We start from the raw sequence: 14,623 nt of genomic DNA, 5'->3' as shown, positions 1-14,623 counted from the left end.
CCGCACTCACATGTAAGGGATAGATACAATGCAGTCACACAGCCCGGAACACCTGTACTCACATGTAAGGGATAGATACAATGCAGTCACACAGCCCGGAACACCTGCACTCACATGTAAGGGATAGATACAATGCAGTCACACAGCCCGGAACACCCGCACTCACATGTAAGGGATAGATACAATGCAGTCACACAGCCCGGAACACCCGCACTCACATGTAAGGGATAGATACAATGCAGTCACACAGCCCGGAACACCTGCACTCACATGTAAGGGATAGATACAATGCAGTCACACAGCCCGGAACACCTGCACTCACATGTAAGGGATAGATACAATGCAGTCACACATAGAATTTGTCGGCAGATAAGAACCACTTGGCCCATCTAGTCTGCCCCTTTTTTTTTTTTATATATATTATTTTTTTTTTATCACTAACCTTATTTGATCCTTATTTCTTTGTAAGGATATCCTTATGTCTATCCCATGCATGTTTAAATTGCTCTACTGTCTTAGCCTCTACCACCTCTGATGGGAGGCTATTCCACTTGTCCACTACCCTTTCTGTGAAATAATTTTTCCGCAAATTTCCCCTGAACCTCCCCCCCTCCAGTCTCAGTGTATGTCCTCGTGTCCTATTGCTTCTCTTCATTTGGAGAATGTTTCCCTCCTGGACTTTGTTAAAACCCTTTATATATTTGAAAGTTTCTATCATGTCCCCCCTTTCTCTTCTCTGCTCCAAACTATACATATTGAGATTTCTTAGTCTTTCTGGGTATGTTTTGTGATGTAGGCCATGTAGACCTGCACTCACATGTAAGGGACAGATACAATGCAGTCACACAGCCCGGAACACCTGTACTCACATGTAAGGGATAGATACAATGCAGTCACACAGCCCGGAACACGCGCACTCACATGTAAGGGACAGATACAATGCAGTCACACAGCCCGGAACACCTGTACTCACATGTAAGGGATAGATGCAATGCAGTCACACAGCCCGGAACACCTGTACCACATGTAAGGGATAGATATAATGCAGTCACACAGCCCGGAACACCTGCACTCACATGTAAGGGACAGATACAATGCAGTCACACAGCCCGGAACACCTGTACTCACATGTAAGGGATAGATACAATGCAGTCACACAGCCCGGAACACCTGCAGTCACATGTAAGGGGCAGATACAATGCACTCACACAGCCCGGAACACCTGCAGTCACATGTAAGGGGCAGATACAATGCACTCACATAGCCCGGAACACCTGCACTCACATGTAAGGGATAGATACAATGCAGTCACACAGCCCGGAACACCTGCACTCACATGTAAGGGATAGATACAATGCAGTCACACAGCCCGGAACACCTGCACTCACATGTAAGGGACAGATACAATGCAGTCACACAGCCCGGAACACCTGTACTCCCATGTAAGGGATAGATACAATGCAGTCACACAGCCCGGAACACCTGCACTCACATGTAAGGGACAGATACAATGCAGTCACACAGCCCGGAACACCTGTACTCCCATGTAAGGGATAGATACAATGCAGTCACACAGCCCGGAACACCTGCACTCACATGTAAGGGATAGATACAATGCAGTCACACAGCCTGGAACACCTGCACTCACATGTAAGGGATAGATACAATGCAGTCACACAGCCCGGAACACCTGCACTCACATGTAAGGGATAGATACAATGCAGTCACACAGCCCGGAACACCTGTACTCACATGTAAGGGACAGATACAATGCAGTCACACAGCCCGGAACACCTGCACTCACATGTAAGGGATAGATACAATGCAGTCACACAGCCCGGAACACCTGCACTCACATGTAAGGGACAGATACAATGCAGTCACACAGCCCGGAACACCTGCACTCACATGTAAGGGATAGATACAATGCAGTCACACAGCCCGGAACACCTGTACTCACATGTAAGGGACAGATACAATGCAGTCACACAGCCCGGAACACCTGTACTCACATGTAAGGGATAGATACAATGCAGTCACACAGCCCGGAACACCTGTACTCACGTGTAAGGGATAGATGCAATGCAGTCACACAGCCCGGAACACCTGCACTCACATGTAAGGGATAGCTACAATGCAGTCACACAGCACGGAACACCTGCACTCACATGTAAGGGACAGATACAATGCAGTCACACAGCCCGGAACACCTGCACTCACATGTAAGGGACAGATACAATGCAGTCACACAGCCCGGAACACCTGCACTCACATGTAAGGGACAGATACAATGCAGTCACACAGCCCGGAACACCTGTACTCACATGTAAGGGATAGATACAATGCAGTCACACAGCCCGGAACACCTGCACTCACATGTAAGGGATACAATGCAGTCACACAGCCCGGAACACCTGCACTCACATGTAAGGGATAGATACAATGCAGTCACACAGCCCGGAACACCTGCACTCTCATGTAAGGGGCAGATACAATGCACTCACACAGCCCGGAACACCTGCACTCACATGTAAGGGGCAGATACAATGCACTCACACAGCCCGGAACACCTGCAGTCACATGTAAGGGGCAGATACAATGCACTCACACAGCCCGGAACACCTGCAGTCACATGTAAGGGACAGATACAATGCACTCACACAGCCCGGAACACCTGCACTCACATGTAAGGGATAGATACAATGCAGTCACACAGCCCGGAACACCTGCACTCACATGTAAGGGGCAGATACAATGCACTCACACAGCCCGGAACACCTGCAGTCACATGTAAGGGGCAGATACAATGCACTCACACAGCCCGGAACACCTGCAGTCACATGTAAGGGGCAGATACAATGCACTCACACAGCCCGGAACACCTGCAGTCACATGTAAGGGGCAGATACAATGCACTCACACAGCCCGGAACACCTGCAGTCACATGTAAGGGACAGATACAATGCAGTCACACAGCCCGGAACACCTGCACTCACATGTAAGGGATAGATACAATGCAGTCACACAGCCCGGAACACCTGCACTCTCATGTAAGGGGCAGATACAATGCACTCACACAGCCCGGAACACCTGCAGTCACATGTAAGGGGCAGATACAATGCACTCACACAGCCCGGAACACCTGCAGTCACATGTAAGGGGCAGATACAATGCACTCACACAGCCCGGAACACCTGCAGTCACATGTAAGGGGCAGATACAATGCACTCACACAGCCCGGAACACCTGCAGTCACATGTAAGGGACAGATACAATGCACTCACACAGCCCGGAACACCTGCAGTCACATGTAAGGGATAGATACAATGCAGTCACACAGCCCGGAACACCTGCACTCACATGTAAGGGATAGATACAATGCAGTCACACAGCCCGGAACACCTGTACTCACATGTAAGGGATAGATACAATGCAGTTACACAGCCCGGAACACCTGCACTCACATGTAAGGGACAGATACAATGCAGTCACACAGCCCGGAACACCTGCACTCACATGTAAGGGATAGATACAATGCAGTCACACAGCCCGGAACACCTGCACTCACATGTAAGGGACAGATACAATGCAGTCACACAGCCCGGAACACCTGCACTCACATGTAAGGGATAGATATAATGCAGTCACACAGACCGGAACACCTGTACTCACATGGAAGGGATAGATACAATGCAGTCACACAGCCCGGAACACCTGTACTCACATGTAAGGGATAGATACAATGCAGTCACACAGACCGGAACACCTGCACTCACATGTAAGGGATAGATACAATGCAGTCACACAGCCCGGAACACCTGTACTGGGGGAGGGGCAGCCGAGAGGGAAACCCAGCTGTGGAATCTGGCTCTGGGAGAGGACCTACCTGCCCTGGCTGACATCACCCACCAGGCACCCTGGCCTCCATTATCCTATATATATATAATATGCATGCCCTGGTGGTCTAGTGTAACCCGTAGCAGCAGCCAGGGATCACATCAGAGCCTGCGGAAGCATGGACTACATGTATTGTGGGTCCCACGTGCCGGAGAATGCCTTACCTGTCCTCCGGCTGTAGTCCTGGGTCCTGGATACTGTACTAGCGCGGCGATCAGGAAGTAACCACGCCGGAATCATCAGTCTCTTAGCCTCACTGACGTTGCGGCACCAGCGGGGGATTGTTGGAGCAGCAGCGGCGGCGCTCAGAGAGACTCCCAGCGCTGCTCATTCATTCCTCTCCGCTGTGTGACCGGTGCTCCGGCTTCTGCCAGCACCAACACTAAAACTGCCCACTGGCCGGGGGCGGGGTACATGGGGAGGAGGTCCGGAGCATCCTGGGAAATAATAAGAATTTACTTACCGATAATTCTATTTCTCGTAGTCCGTAGAGGATGCTGGGAGCTCCGTAAGGACCATGGGGAATAGCGGCTCCGCAGGAGACTGGGCACAAAAGTAAAGCTTTAGGACTACCTGGTGTGCACTGGCTCCTCCCCCTATGACCCTCCTCCAAGCCTCAGTTAGGATACTGTGCCCGGACGAGCGTACACAATAAGGAAGGATTTATGAATCCCGGGTAAGACACATACCAGCCACACCAATCACACCGTATAACTTGTGATATGAACCCAGTTAACAGTATGATAACAGAGGAGCCTCTAGAAAAGATGGCTCACAACAACAATAACCCGATTTAGTTAACAATAACTATGTACAAGTATTGCAGACAATCCGCACTTTGGATGGGCGCCCAGCATCCACTACGGACTATGAGAAATAGAATTATCGGTAAGTAAATTCTTATTTTCTCTGACGTCCTAGTGGATGCTGAGAACTCCGTAAGGACCATGGGGATTATACCAAAGCTCCCAAACGGGCGGGAGAGTGCGGATGAATCTGCAGGACCGAATGAGAGAACTCCAGGTCCTCCTCAGCCAGGGTATCAAATTTGTAGAATTTAGCAAACGTGTTTGCCCCTGACCAAGTAGCTGCTCGGCAAAGTTGTAAAGCCGAGACCCCTCGGGCAGCCGCCCAAGATGAGCCCCCTTCCTTGTGGAATGGGCTTTTACAGATTTTGGCTGTGGCAGGCTTGCCACAGAATGTGCAAGCTGAATTGTACTACAAATCCAACGAGCAATAGTCTGTTTAGAAGCAGGAGCACCCAGCTTGTTGCGTGTATACAGGATAAACAGCAAGTCAGATTTTCTGACTCCAGCCGTCCTGGAAACATATATTTTCAGGGCCTTGACTACGTCCAGCAACTTGGAGTCCTCCAAGTCCCTAGTAGCCGCAGGCACCACAATAGGCTGGTTCAGGTGAAACGCTGACACCACCTTAGGGAGAAGCTGAGGACGAGTCCTCAATTCCGCCCTGTCCGAATGGAAAATCAGATAAGGGCTTTTACAGGATAAACCCGCCAATTCTGACAAGCGCCTGGCCGAAGCCAGGGCCAACACATGACCACTTTCCACGTGAGATATTTCAAATCCACAGATTTAAATGGTTCAAACCAATGTGCTTTTAGGAACCCCAAAACTACATTGAGATCCACAGGTGCCACTGGAGGCACAAAAGGAGGCTGTATATGCAGCACCCCCTTGACAAACGTCTGAACTTCAGGAACTGAAGGCAGTTCTTTCTGGAAGAAAATCGACAGGGCCGAAATCTGAACCTTAATGGATCCTAATTTTAGGCCCATAGACACTCCTGTTTGCAGGAAATGCAGGAATCGACCCAGTTGAAATTCCTCCGTTGGGGCCTTCCTGGCCTCGCACCACGCAACATATTTCCGCCAAATGCGGTGATAATGCTTTGCGGTCACATCCTTCCTGGCTTTGATCAGGGTAGAAATGACTTCTTCCGGAATGCCTTTTTCCTTCAGAATCCGGCATTCAACCGCCATGCCGTCAAACGCAGGCGCGGTAAGTCTTGGAACAGACAGGGTCCTTGCTGGAGCAGGTCCCTTCTTAGAGGTAGAGGCCACGGGTCCTCTGTGAGCATCTCTTGAAGTTCCGGGTACCAAGTCCTTCTTGGCCAATCCGGAGCCACGAGTATAGTTCTTACTCCTCTCCGTCTTATAATTCTCAGTACCTTGGGTATGAGAGGCAGAGGAGGGAACACATACACTGACTGGAACACCCATGGTGTTACCAGAGCGTCCACAGCTATTGCCTGAGGGTCCCTCGACCTGGCGCAATACCTGTCCAATTTTTTTGTTGAGACGGGACGCCATCATGTCCACCTTTGGTTCTTTCCAATGGTTTACAATCATGTGGAAGACTTCTGGGTGAAGTCCCCACTCTCCCGGGTGGAGGTCGTGCCTGCTGAGGAAGTCTGCTTCCCAGTTGTCCACTCCCGGAATGAATACTGCTGACAGTGCTATCACATGATTTTCCGCCCAGCGAAGAATCCTTGCAGCTTCTGCCATTGCCCTCCTGCTTCTTGTGCCACCCTGTCTGTTCACGTGGGCGACTGCGGTGATGTTGTCCGACTGGATCAGCACCGGCTGACCTTGAAGCAGAGGTCCTGCTTGGCTTAGGGCATTGTAAATGGCCCTCAGCTCCAGGATATTTATGTGAAGTGATGTCTCCAGGCTTGACCACAAGCCCTGGAAATTTCTTCCTTGTGTGACTGCTCCCCAGCCTCGCAGGCTGGCATCCGTGGTCACCAGAACCCAGTCCTGAATGCCGAATCTGCGGCCCTCTAGAAGATGAGCACTCTGCAACCACCACAGGAGAGAGACACCCTTGTCTTTGGTGACAGGGTTATCCGCTGATGCATCTGAAGATGCGATCCGGACCATTTGTCCAGCAGGTCCCACTGGAAAGTTCTTGCGTGGAATCTGCCGAATGGGATTGCTTCGTAGGAAGCCACCATTTTTCCCAGGACCCTTGTGCATTGATGCACTGACACTTGGCCTGGTTTTAGGAGGTTTCTGACTAGTTCGGATAACTCCCTGGATTTCTCCTCCAGGAGAAACACCTTTTTCTGGACTGTGTCCAGGATCATTCCTAGGAATAGAAGACGTGTCGTCGGGATCAGCTGCGATTTTGGAATATTGAGAATCCAACCGTGCTGCCGCAACACTACTTGAGATAGTGCTACCCCGACTACCAATTGTTCCCTGGATCTTGCCCTTATCAGGAGATCGTCCAAGTACGGGATAACTAAAACTCCCTTCCTTCGACGGAGTATCATCATTTCGGCCATTACCTTGGTAAGGACCCGGGGTGCCGTGGACAAACCAAACGGCAGCGTCTGAAACTGATAGTGACAGTTCTGTACCAAAAACCTGAGGTACCCTTGGTGAGAAGGGTAAATTGGGACATGGAGGTAAGCATCCTTGATGTCCAAAGACACCATATAATCCCCTTCTTCCAAGTTCGCAATCACCGCTCTGAGTGACTCCATCTTGAATTTGAACCTTTGTATGTAAGTGTTCAAGGATTTCAGATTTAAAATAGGTCTCACCGAGCCGTCTGGCTTCGGTACCACAAACAGCGTGGAATAATACCCCTTTCCCTGTTGCAGGAGGGGTACCTTGATTATCACCTGCTGGGAATACAGCTTGTGAATGGCTTCCAATACCGCCTCCCTGTCGGAGGGAGACATCAGTAAAGTAGACTTTAGGAAACGGCGAGGGGGAGTGCCTGAGTCCGCTTGTAAAGCCCCAGCGTCATGCTGAGGACTTGGCAGAAACGAGAGAGGGCTTCTGTTCCTGGAAACTGGCTGATTTGCTGCAGCCTTTTTCCTCTCCCTCTGCCACGGGGCAGAAATGAGGAGCCTTTTGCCCGCTTGCCCTTATGGGGCCGAAAGGACTGCGCCTGATAATACGGCGTCTTCTTATGTTGAGAGGCTACCTGGGGTAAAAATGTGGATTTCCCAGCAGTTGCCATGGCCACCAGGTCTGATAGACCTACTCCAAATAATTTCTCCCCTTTATAAGGCAATACTTCCATATGCCTTTTGGAATCCGCATCACCTGACCACTGCCTCGTCCATAACCCTCTTCTGGCAGAAATGGACAGCGCACTTACTCTTGATGCTAGTCGGCAAATATCCCTCTGTGCATCACGCATATATAGAAATGCATCTTTCAAAGGCTCTATAGTCAGTAATATACTGTCCCTATCTAGGGTATCAATATTGTCAGTCAGGGAATCCGACCAAGCCACCCCAGCACTGCACATCCAGGCTGAGGCGATTGTTGGTCGCAGTATAACACCCGTGTGAGTGTATATACATTTTAGGATATTCTCCTGCTTTCTGTCAGCAGGTTCCTTAAGGGCGGCCGTATCAGGAGACGGTAGTGCCACCTGTTTAGACAAACGTGTGAGCGCTTTATCCACCTTAGGGGGTGTTTCCCAACGTGCCCTATCCTCTGGCGGGAAGGGGTATGATGCTAATAACCTTTTAGGAATTATCAGTTTTTTATCGGGGGAAACCCACGCATCATCACACCCTTCATTTAATTCCTCAGATGCAGGAAAAACTACAGGCAGTTTTTTCTCACCAACATAATACCCTTTTAGTGGTACTTGTATTATCAGAAATATGTAAAACATTTTTCATAGCATCAATCCTGTAACGTGTGGCCCTACTGGAAGTCACATTCGTCTCTTCATCGTCGACACTGGAGTCAGTATCCGTGTCGGCGTCTGTATCTGCCATCTGAGGTAACGGGCGTTTTAGAGCCCCTGATGGCTTTTGAGACACCTGGACAGGCACAGGCTGAGTAGCCGGCTGTCTCATGTCATCTACTGTCTTTTGTAAAGAGCTGACACTGTCACATAATTCCTTCCAACAGTTCATCCACTCAGGTGTCGACTCCCTAGGGGGTGACATCTCCATTACAGGCAATTGCTCCGCCTCCACACCATTTTCCTCCTCATACATGTCGACACAATCGTACCGACACACAGCACACACACAGGGAATGATCTGACAGAGGACAGGACCCCACTAGCCCTTTGGGGAGACAGAGGGAGAGTATGCCAGCACACACCAGAGCGCTATATATATACAGGGATAACCTTATAGAAGTGTTTTTCCCCTTATAGCTGCTGTTTTATTTATACTGCGCCTAATTAGTGCCCCCCTCTCTTTTTAACCCTTTTCTGTAGTGCAGGACTGCAGGGGAGAGTCAGGGAGACGTCCTTCCAGCGGGGCTGTGAAGGAAAATGGCGCCAGTGTGCTGAGGAGATAGGCTACACCCCCTTCTCGGCGTACTTTTCTCCCGCTTTTATCTGTAATCTGGCAGGGGTTAATATACATCCATATAGCCCTGGAGCTATATGTGATGTCATTTTAGCCCGCCAAGGTGTTTTTATTGTTTCTCAGGGCGCCCCCCCCCCAGCGCCCTACACCCTCAGTGACCGGAGTGTGAAGTGTGTATGAGGAGCAATGGCGCACAGCTGCAGTGCTGTGCGCTACCTTGGTGAAGACTGATGTCTTCTGCCGCCGATTTTCCAGACCTCTTCTTGCTTCTGGCTCTGTAAGGGGGCCGGCGGCGCGGCTCTGGGACCGGACTCCGAGGCTGGGCCTGTGATCGATCCCTCTGGAGCTAATGGTGTCCAGTAGCCTAAGAAGCCCAATCCACTCTGCACGCAGGTGAGTTCGCTTCTTCTCCCCTTAGTCCCTCGATGCAGTGAGCCTGTTGCCAGCAGGTCTCACTGAAAATAAAAAACCTAAAACTAAACTTTTACTAAGAAACTCAGGAGAGCCTCCTAGAATGCACCCTTCTCAGCCAGGCACAACAATCTAACTGAGGCTTGGAGGAGGGTCATAGGCGGAGGAGCCAGTGCACACCAGGTAGTCCTAAAGCTTTACTTTTGTGCCCAGTCTCCTGCGGAGCCGCTATTCCCCATGGTCCTTACGGAGTTCCCAGCATCCACTAGGACGTCAGAGAAAAAAGCTTAACTGTGTGATGCCCGGTCGTCTCCTACCACCTACACCCCGATGTAAGGACTGTGGATCACTATGGACCCTAAAGAAGAAAACGCCTTTAACAGAAAACACCCCTGATTCAAATATTGCTGCCGACGGACGCAATATTAGCATTTCAGATCACCCCTTCCCCCCGGGGGAGGCAAGCTGAAATGCGCAAAACTTTTTGTGATCGCGCCCATGACGGTAGTTGGGTTAAGTAGCTTTACAAAGCTAATCCAGACTGCTAGGGGCGCGACATGACCAAACATGGGGACAATTGAATATTGCCCCGCAAACTCCTGTCACTGTAGACGTGAGATCGGGCGTGATATTACAATTGAATATCGTCCCTTGTGTTATAAACACCCAACAGAGAACAGGGCTGATGGTCCTAGACTACACCACTGGGCAGATACATTTCCATCATTAGTCTGTACTGACAGAGGAGGGTGTAGGATAAGAGATTACTGTAGTGACTGAGAAAGGAGAATATGTGACTTCTGTAATAAGTGTTTATTACTCACCTGTGCTGATATCTGTAGGGATCTCCTCCTCATTACACTGCTGATCACCCCTCACATACGTCTCTTCTTCTCCCTCTGTATCTTCTGCCTTCATATCAGTCACATACGTCTCTTCTACTCCATCTATATCTTCTGCCTTTATATCAGTCACATACGTCTCTTCTTCTCCCTCTATTTCTTCTGCCTTTATATCAATCACATACGTCTCTTCTTCTCCCTCTGTATCTTCTGCCTTTATATCAGTCACATACGTCTCTTCTTCTCCCTCTATATCTTCTGCCTTTATATCAGTCACATACGTCTCTTCTTCTCCCTCTATATCTTCTGCCTTTATAACAGTCACATACGTCTCTTCTTCTCCCTCTGTATCTTCTGCCGTTATATCAGTCACATACGTCTCTTCTTCTCCTTCTATATCTTCTGCCTTTATATCAGTCACATACGTCTCTTCTTCTCCTTCTATATCTTCTGCCTTTATATCAGTCACATACGTCTCTTCTTCTCCCTCTGTATCTTCTGTCTTTATATCAGTCACATACGTCTCTTCTTCTCCCTCTATATCTTCTGCCTTTATATCAGTCACATACGTCTCTTCTTCTCCCTCTATATTTTCTGCCTTTATATCAGTCACATGCGTCTCTTCTTCTCCCTCTATATCTTCTCCCTTCATATCAGTCACATACGTCTCTTCTTCTCCCTCTGTATCTTCTGTCTTTATATCAGTCACATACGTCTCTTCTTCTCCCTCTATATCTTCTGCCTTTATAACAGTCACATACGTCTCTTCTTCTCCCTCTGTATCTTCTGCCGTTATATCAGTCACATACGTCTCTTCTTCTCCTTCTATATCTTCTGCCTTTATATCAGTCACATACGTCTCTTCTTCTCCTTCTATATCTTCTGCCTTTATATCAGTCACATACGTCTCTTCTTCTCCCTCTGTATCTTCTGCCTTTATATCAGTCACATGCGTCTCTTCTTCTCCCTCTATATCTTCTCCCTTCATATCAGTCACATACGTCTCTTCTTCTCCCTCTATATCTTCTGCCTTTATATCAGTCAGACAGTCATCCTAAATAGCCCACAAAACAATATACATTAAAAATGTCTGATTTCAGATAGTGTAATATCAGTGTATATCTCTACACATTATATAGTGACAGTCACTTTGGTATATTGGGCGACACCCTAAATCCCACCTACCTGATCCTCCTGTGGGATCCTGTGATTCTCCTCTGTACAATCCTGGGTATACAGAGGACGGGGACATCTCTCTGGGGTATCTCTGTTACTGGGTCCATCTGTAAGAGACACACAGTGACTGAGTACAGTGTATATATGTGATTATCAGATGATGTGTGTATATAGGGGCCCCCATACCTGCTCTCCCCTGTACAATACATGACAGTCTCCTCTTACCCAGTGATGTGAGGGGCCGGTGATTCTCCATCATCACGTCCTTGTACAGACCTCTGTGTTCCTCTATATATTCCCTCTCCTGCATGGAAAAATATAGACAGTGACATCCTGACACCTTATAGGAACCTGACACACACAGTGATACAGTCATCACCCAGACACGTCCCCTGGTGTTACTGTATAATGTCCCATTCCCAGCAGTCACCTCTCCAGTCATCACCCAGACACATCCCCTGGTGTTACTGTATAATGTCCCATTCCCAGCAGTCACCTCTCCAGTCATCACCCAGACACGTCCCCTGGTGTTACTGTATAATGTCCCATTCCCAGCAGTCACCTTTCCAGTCATCACCCAGACACATCCCCCGGTGTTACTGTATAATGTCCCATACCCAGCAGTCACCTCTCCAGTCATCACCAGACACATCCCCTGGTGTTACTGTATAATGTTCCATTCCCAGCAGTCACCTCTCCAGTCATCACCCAGACACATCCCCCGATGTTACTGTATAATGTCCCATTCCCAGAAGTCACCTCTCCAGTCATCACCCAGACATATCCCCTGGTGTTACTGTATAATGTCCCATTCTCAGCAGTCACCTCTCCAGTCATCACCCGGACACATCCCCTGGTGTTACTGTATAATGCCCCATTCCCAGCAGTCACCTCTCCAGTCATCACCCAGACACATCCCCGGTGTTACTGTATAATGTCCCATTCCCAGCAGTCACCTCTCCAGTATTCACAAAGACACATCCCCTGGTGTTACTGTATAATGTCCCATTCCCAGCAGTCACCTCTCCAGTCATCAACCAGACACATCCCCTGGTGTTACTGTATAATGTCCCATTCCCAGCAGTCACCTCTCCAGTCATCACCCAGACACGTCCCCTGGTGTTACTGTATAATGCCCCATTCCCAGCAGTCACCTCTCCAGTCATAACCCAGACACATCCCCTGGTGTTACTGTATAATACCCCATTCCCAGCAGTCACCACCCAGACACATGCCCTGGTGTTACTGTATAATGTCCCATTCCCAGCAGTCACCTCTCCAGTCATCACCCAGACACGTCCTCTGGTGTTACTGTATAATGTCCCATTCCCAGCAGTCACCTCTCCAGTCATCACCCAGACACATCCCCTGGTGTTACTGTATAATGTCCCATTACCAGCAGTCACCTCTCCAGTCATCACCCAGACACGTCCTCTGGTGTTACTGTATAATGTCCCATTCCCAGCAGTCACCTCTCCAGTCATCACCCAGACACATCCCCTGGTGTTACTGTATAATGTCCCATTACCAGCTGTCACCTCTCCAGTCATCACCCAGACACATCCCCTGGTGTTACTGTATAATGTCAAGGGGTCAGCTTGCTGGGGGGAGCTTGCATGGAATTTAACAAGTGTGGAATTAAGAAGTGTGTTATCCGAACAGTTAAAAAAACAGCTGAACATACATTGAGCACCATCAAGGAAAGGTAACTTACTTAAACAACTTATTCCTACACCACGTAACCCAAAATGATCTCACAAACGACCACAGCATGTTCATCAAACTACTGTTTCTTATTTCAATTCATGGAATTCTCACCAAATGTAACATTCTACACTCACCCTAAAACTCACCCCTCTGTGCACATTACAGCTTTTATTCTCCCCTCCCCTCTTCTAAACACTCATGAGCTTTATACTTACTTCTCTGCAAGTACTTTGACAACCACAATTGGCCACCAGAATAAACACTCGCAAACATCCACCAATATTTATCTCACTCTTCTGCTTTTATTAGCTGGTGCCATATCACCAAATCCAGGCCCCAACCACCTGTCCCTCTCACACTCAGCTATCTCAAAACAACACAGAACGCCATCTAACCTCATAAATATCACGTGTCTCCCATCCCCCTCCAAGTCACTAAAATGTGGCTTATGGAATACACGCTCTGTTTGTAACAAATTACCATCCATCCATAACCTCTTTATCTCTCACAACTTTAATCTGCTGGCTATAACAGAAACATGGCTCACACAATCAGACACGGCCTCCCCTGCAGCACTGTCACACGGTGGTTTCCACCTCACACACACCCCCAGGCCTGGTAATTGTAAAGGTGGTGGGGTTGGAATCTTACTGTCCCAATTTTTCACATACACTGTTCTACCTCAGGTTCCATCACTCGCATTCACATAATTTGAAGTTCACTCTATCAGGATTTTCACCCCCTTCTCTCTGCGTGTTGCAGCTATTGCCCTCCTGGGCAACCCAAACAACAATTTCTAGAAGATTTTTCTGCCTGGCTCCCACACATCTTATCCTCTGACATCTCCACCATCATTATGGGTCGATATCAATATAGCTCTTGACAGTCCACAATCTGTTCATGCCTCCAAACTCCTCTTTCTAACCTCCTCTCTTGGCCTCACCCAATGGTCTGACATCGCTACATACCAGAAGGGCCACTGCTTTGATCTTGTGTTCACCAGGCTCTGCTCAGTTTCTGAATTCATTAAGACTCCTTTCCCTCTCTCTGATCACAACCTGATCACCTTCACAATCTCTTCTATTACTCTAAATTCTATGACACTATAACCTAGCAAGCCTCCTCTAACCCACAGAAATACTAACAATATACATTTTCAACAACTTTCCACTTCTCTGCAACAACTGCTCTCACCAATCTCTACATTTACCACACCTGACACTGCTGTATCCCACCTGCACAAAACCCTAGAGAGTGCCCTTGATGAAGTGGCT

The 14,623-nt window shown here is 48.7% G+C and overlaps 1 protein-coding gene across 2 annotated transcripts in view; it reads right to left on the bottom strand.

Moving 5' to 3' along the window:
- The window catches only part of LOC134983922 (zinc finger protein 569-like), a 31,502-nt gene extending 19,558 nt beyond the window's left edge, over nt 1-11,944 (bottom strand). For both annotated transcript variants that reach the window (XM_063949531.1, XM_063949532.1), the window contains exons 1-3: nt 11,868-11,944; nt 11,652-11,749; nt 10,449-11,520 (exon numbers count right to left, since the gene is read on the bottom strand). In XM_063949531.1, the coding sequence (XP_063805601.1) occupies nt 10,449-11,520; nt 11,652-11,749; nt 11,868-11,901 (1,204 nt within the window). In that variant the 5' untranslated portion in view covers nt 11,902-11,944. The remainder of the gene's footprint in view (nt 1-10,448; nt 11,521-11,651; nt 11,750-11,867) is intronic.
- Between the last annotated feature and the right edge of the window lie 2,679 nt (nt 11,945-14,623).

This window comes from Pseudophryne corroboree (genome assembly GCF_028390025.1).
Source record: "Pseudophryne corroboree isolate aPseCor3 chromosome 3 unlocalized genomic scaffold, aPseCor3.hap2 SUPER_3_unloc_29, whole genome shotgun sequence".
NCBI classification, from domain to species: domain Eukaryota; kingdom Metazoa; phylum Chordata; class Amphibia; order Anura; family Myobatrachidae; genus Pseudophryne; species Pseudophryne corroboree.
The sequence above is the reverse complement of the archived record's forward strand: the minus strand, read 5'-3'. Positions and strand labels throughout refer to the sequence as shown.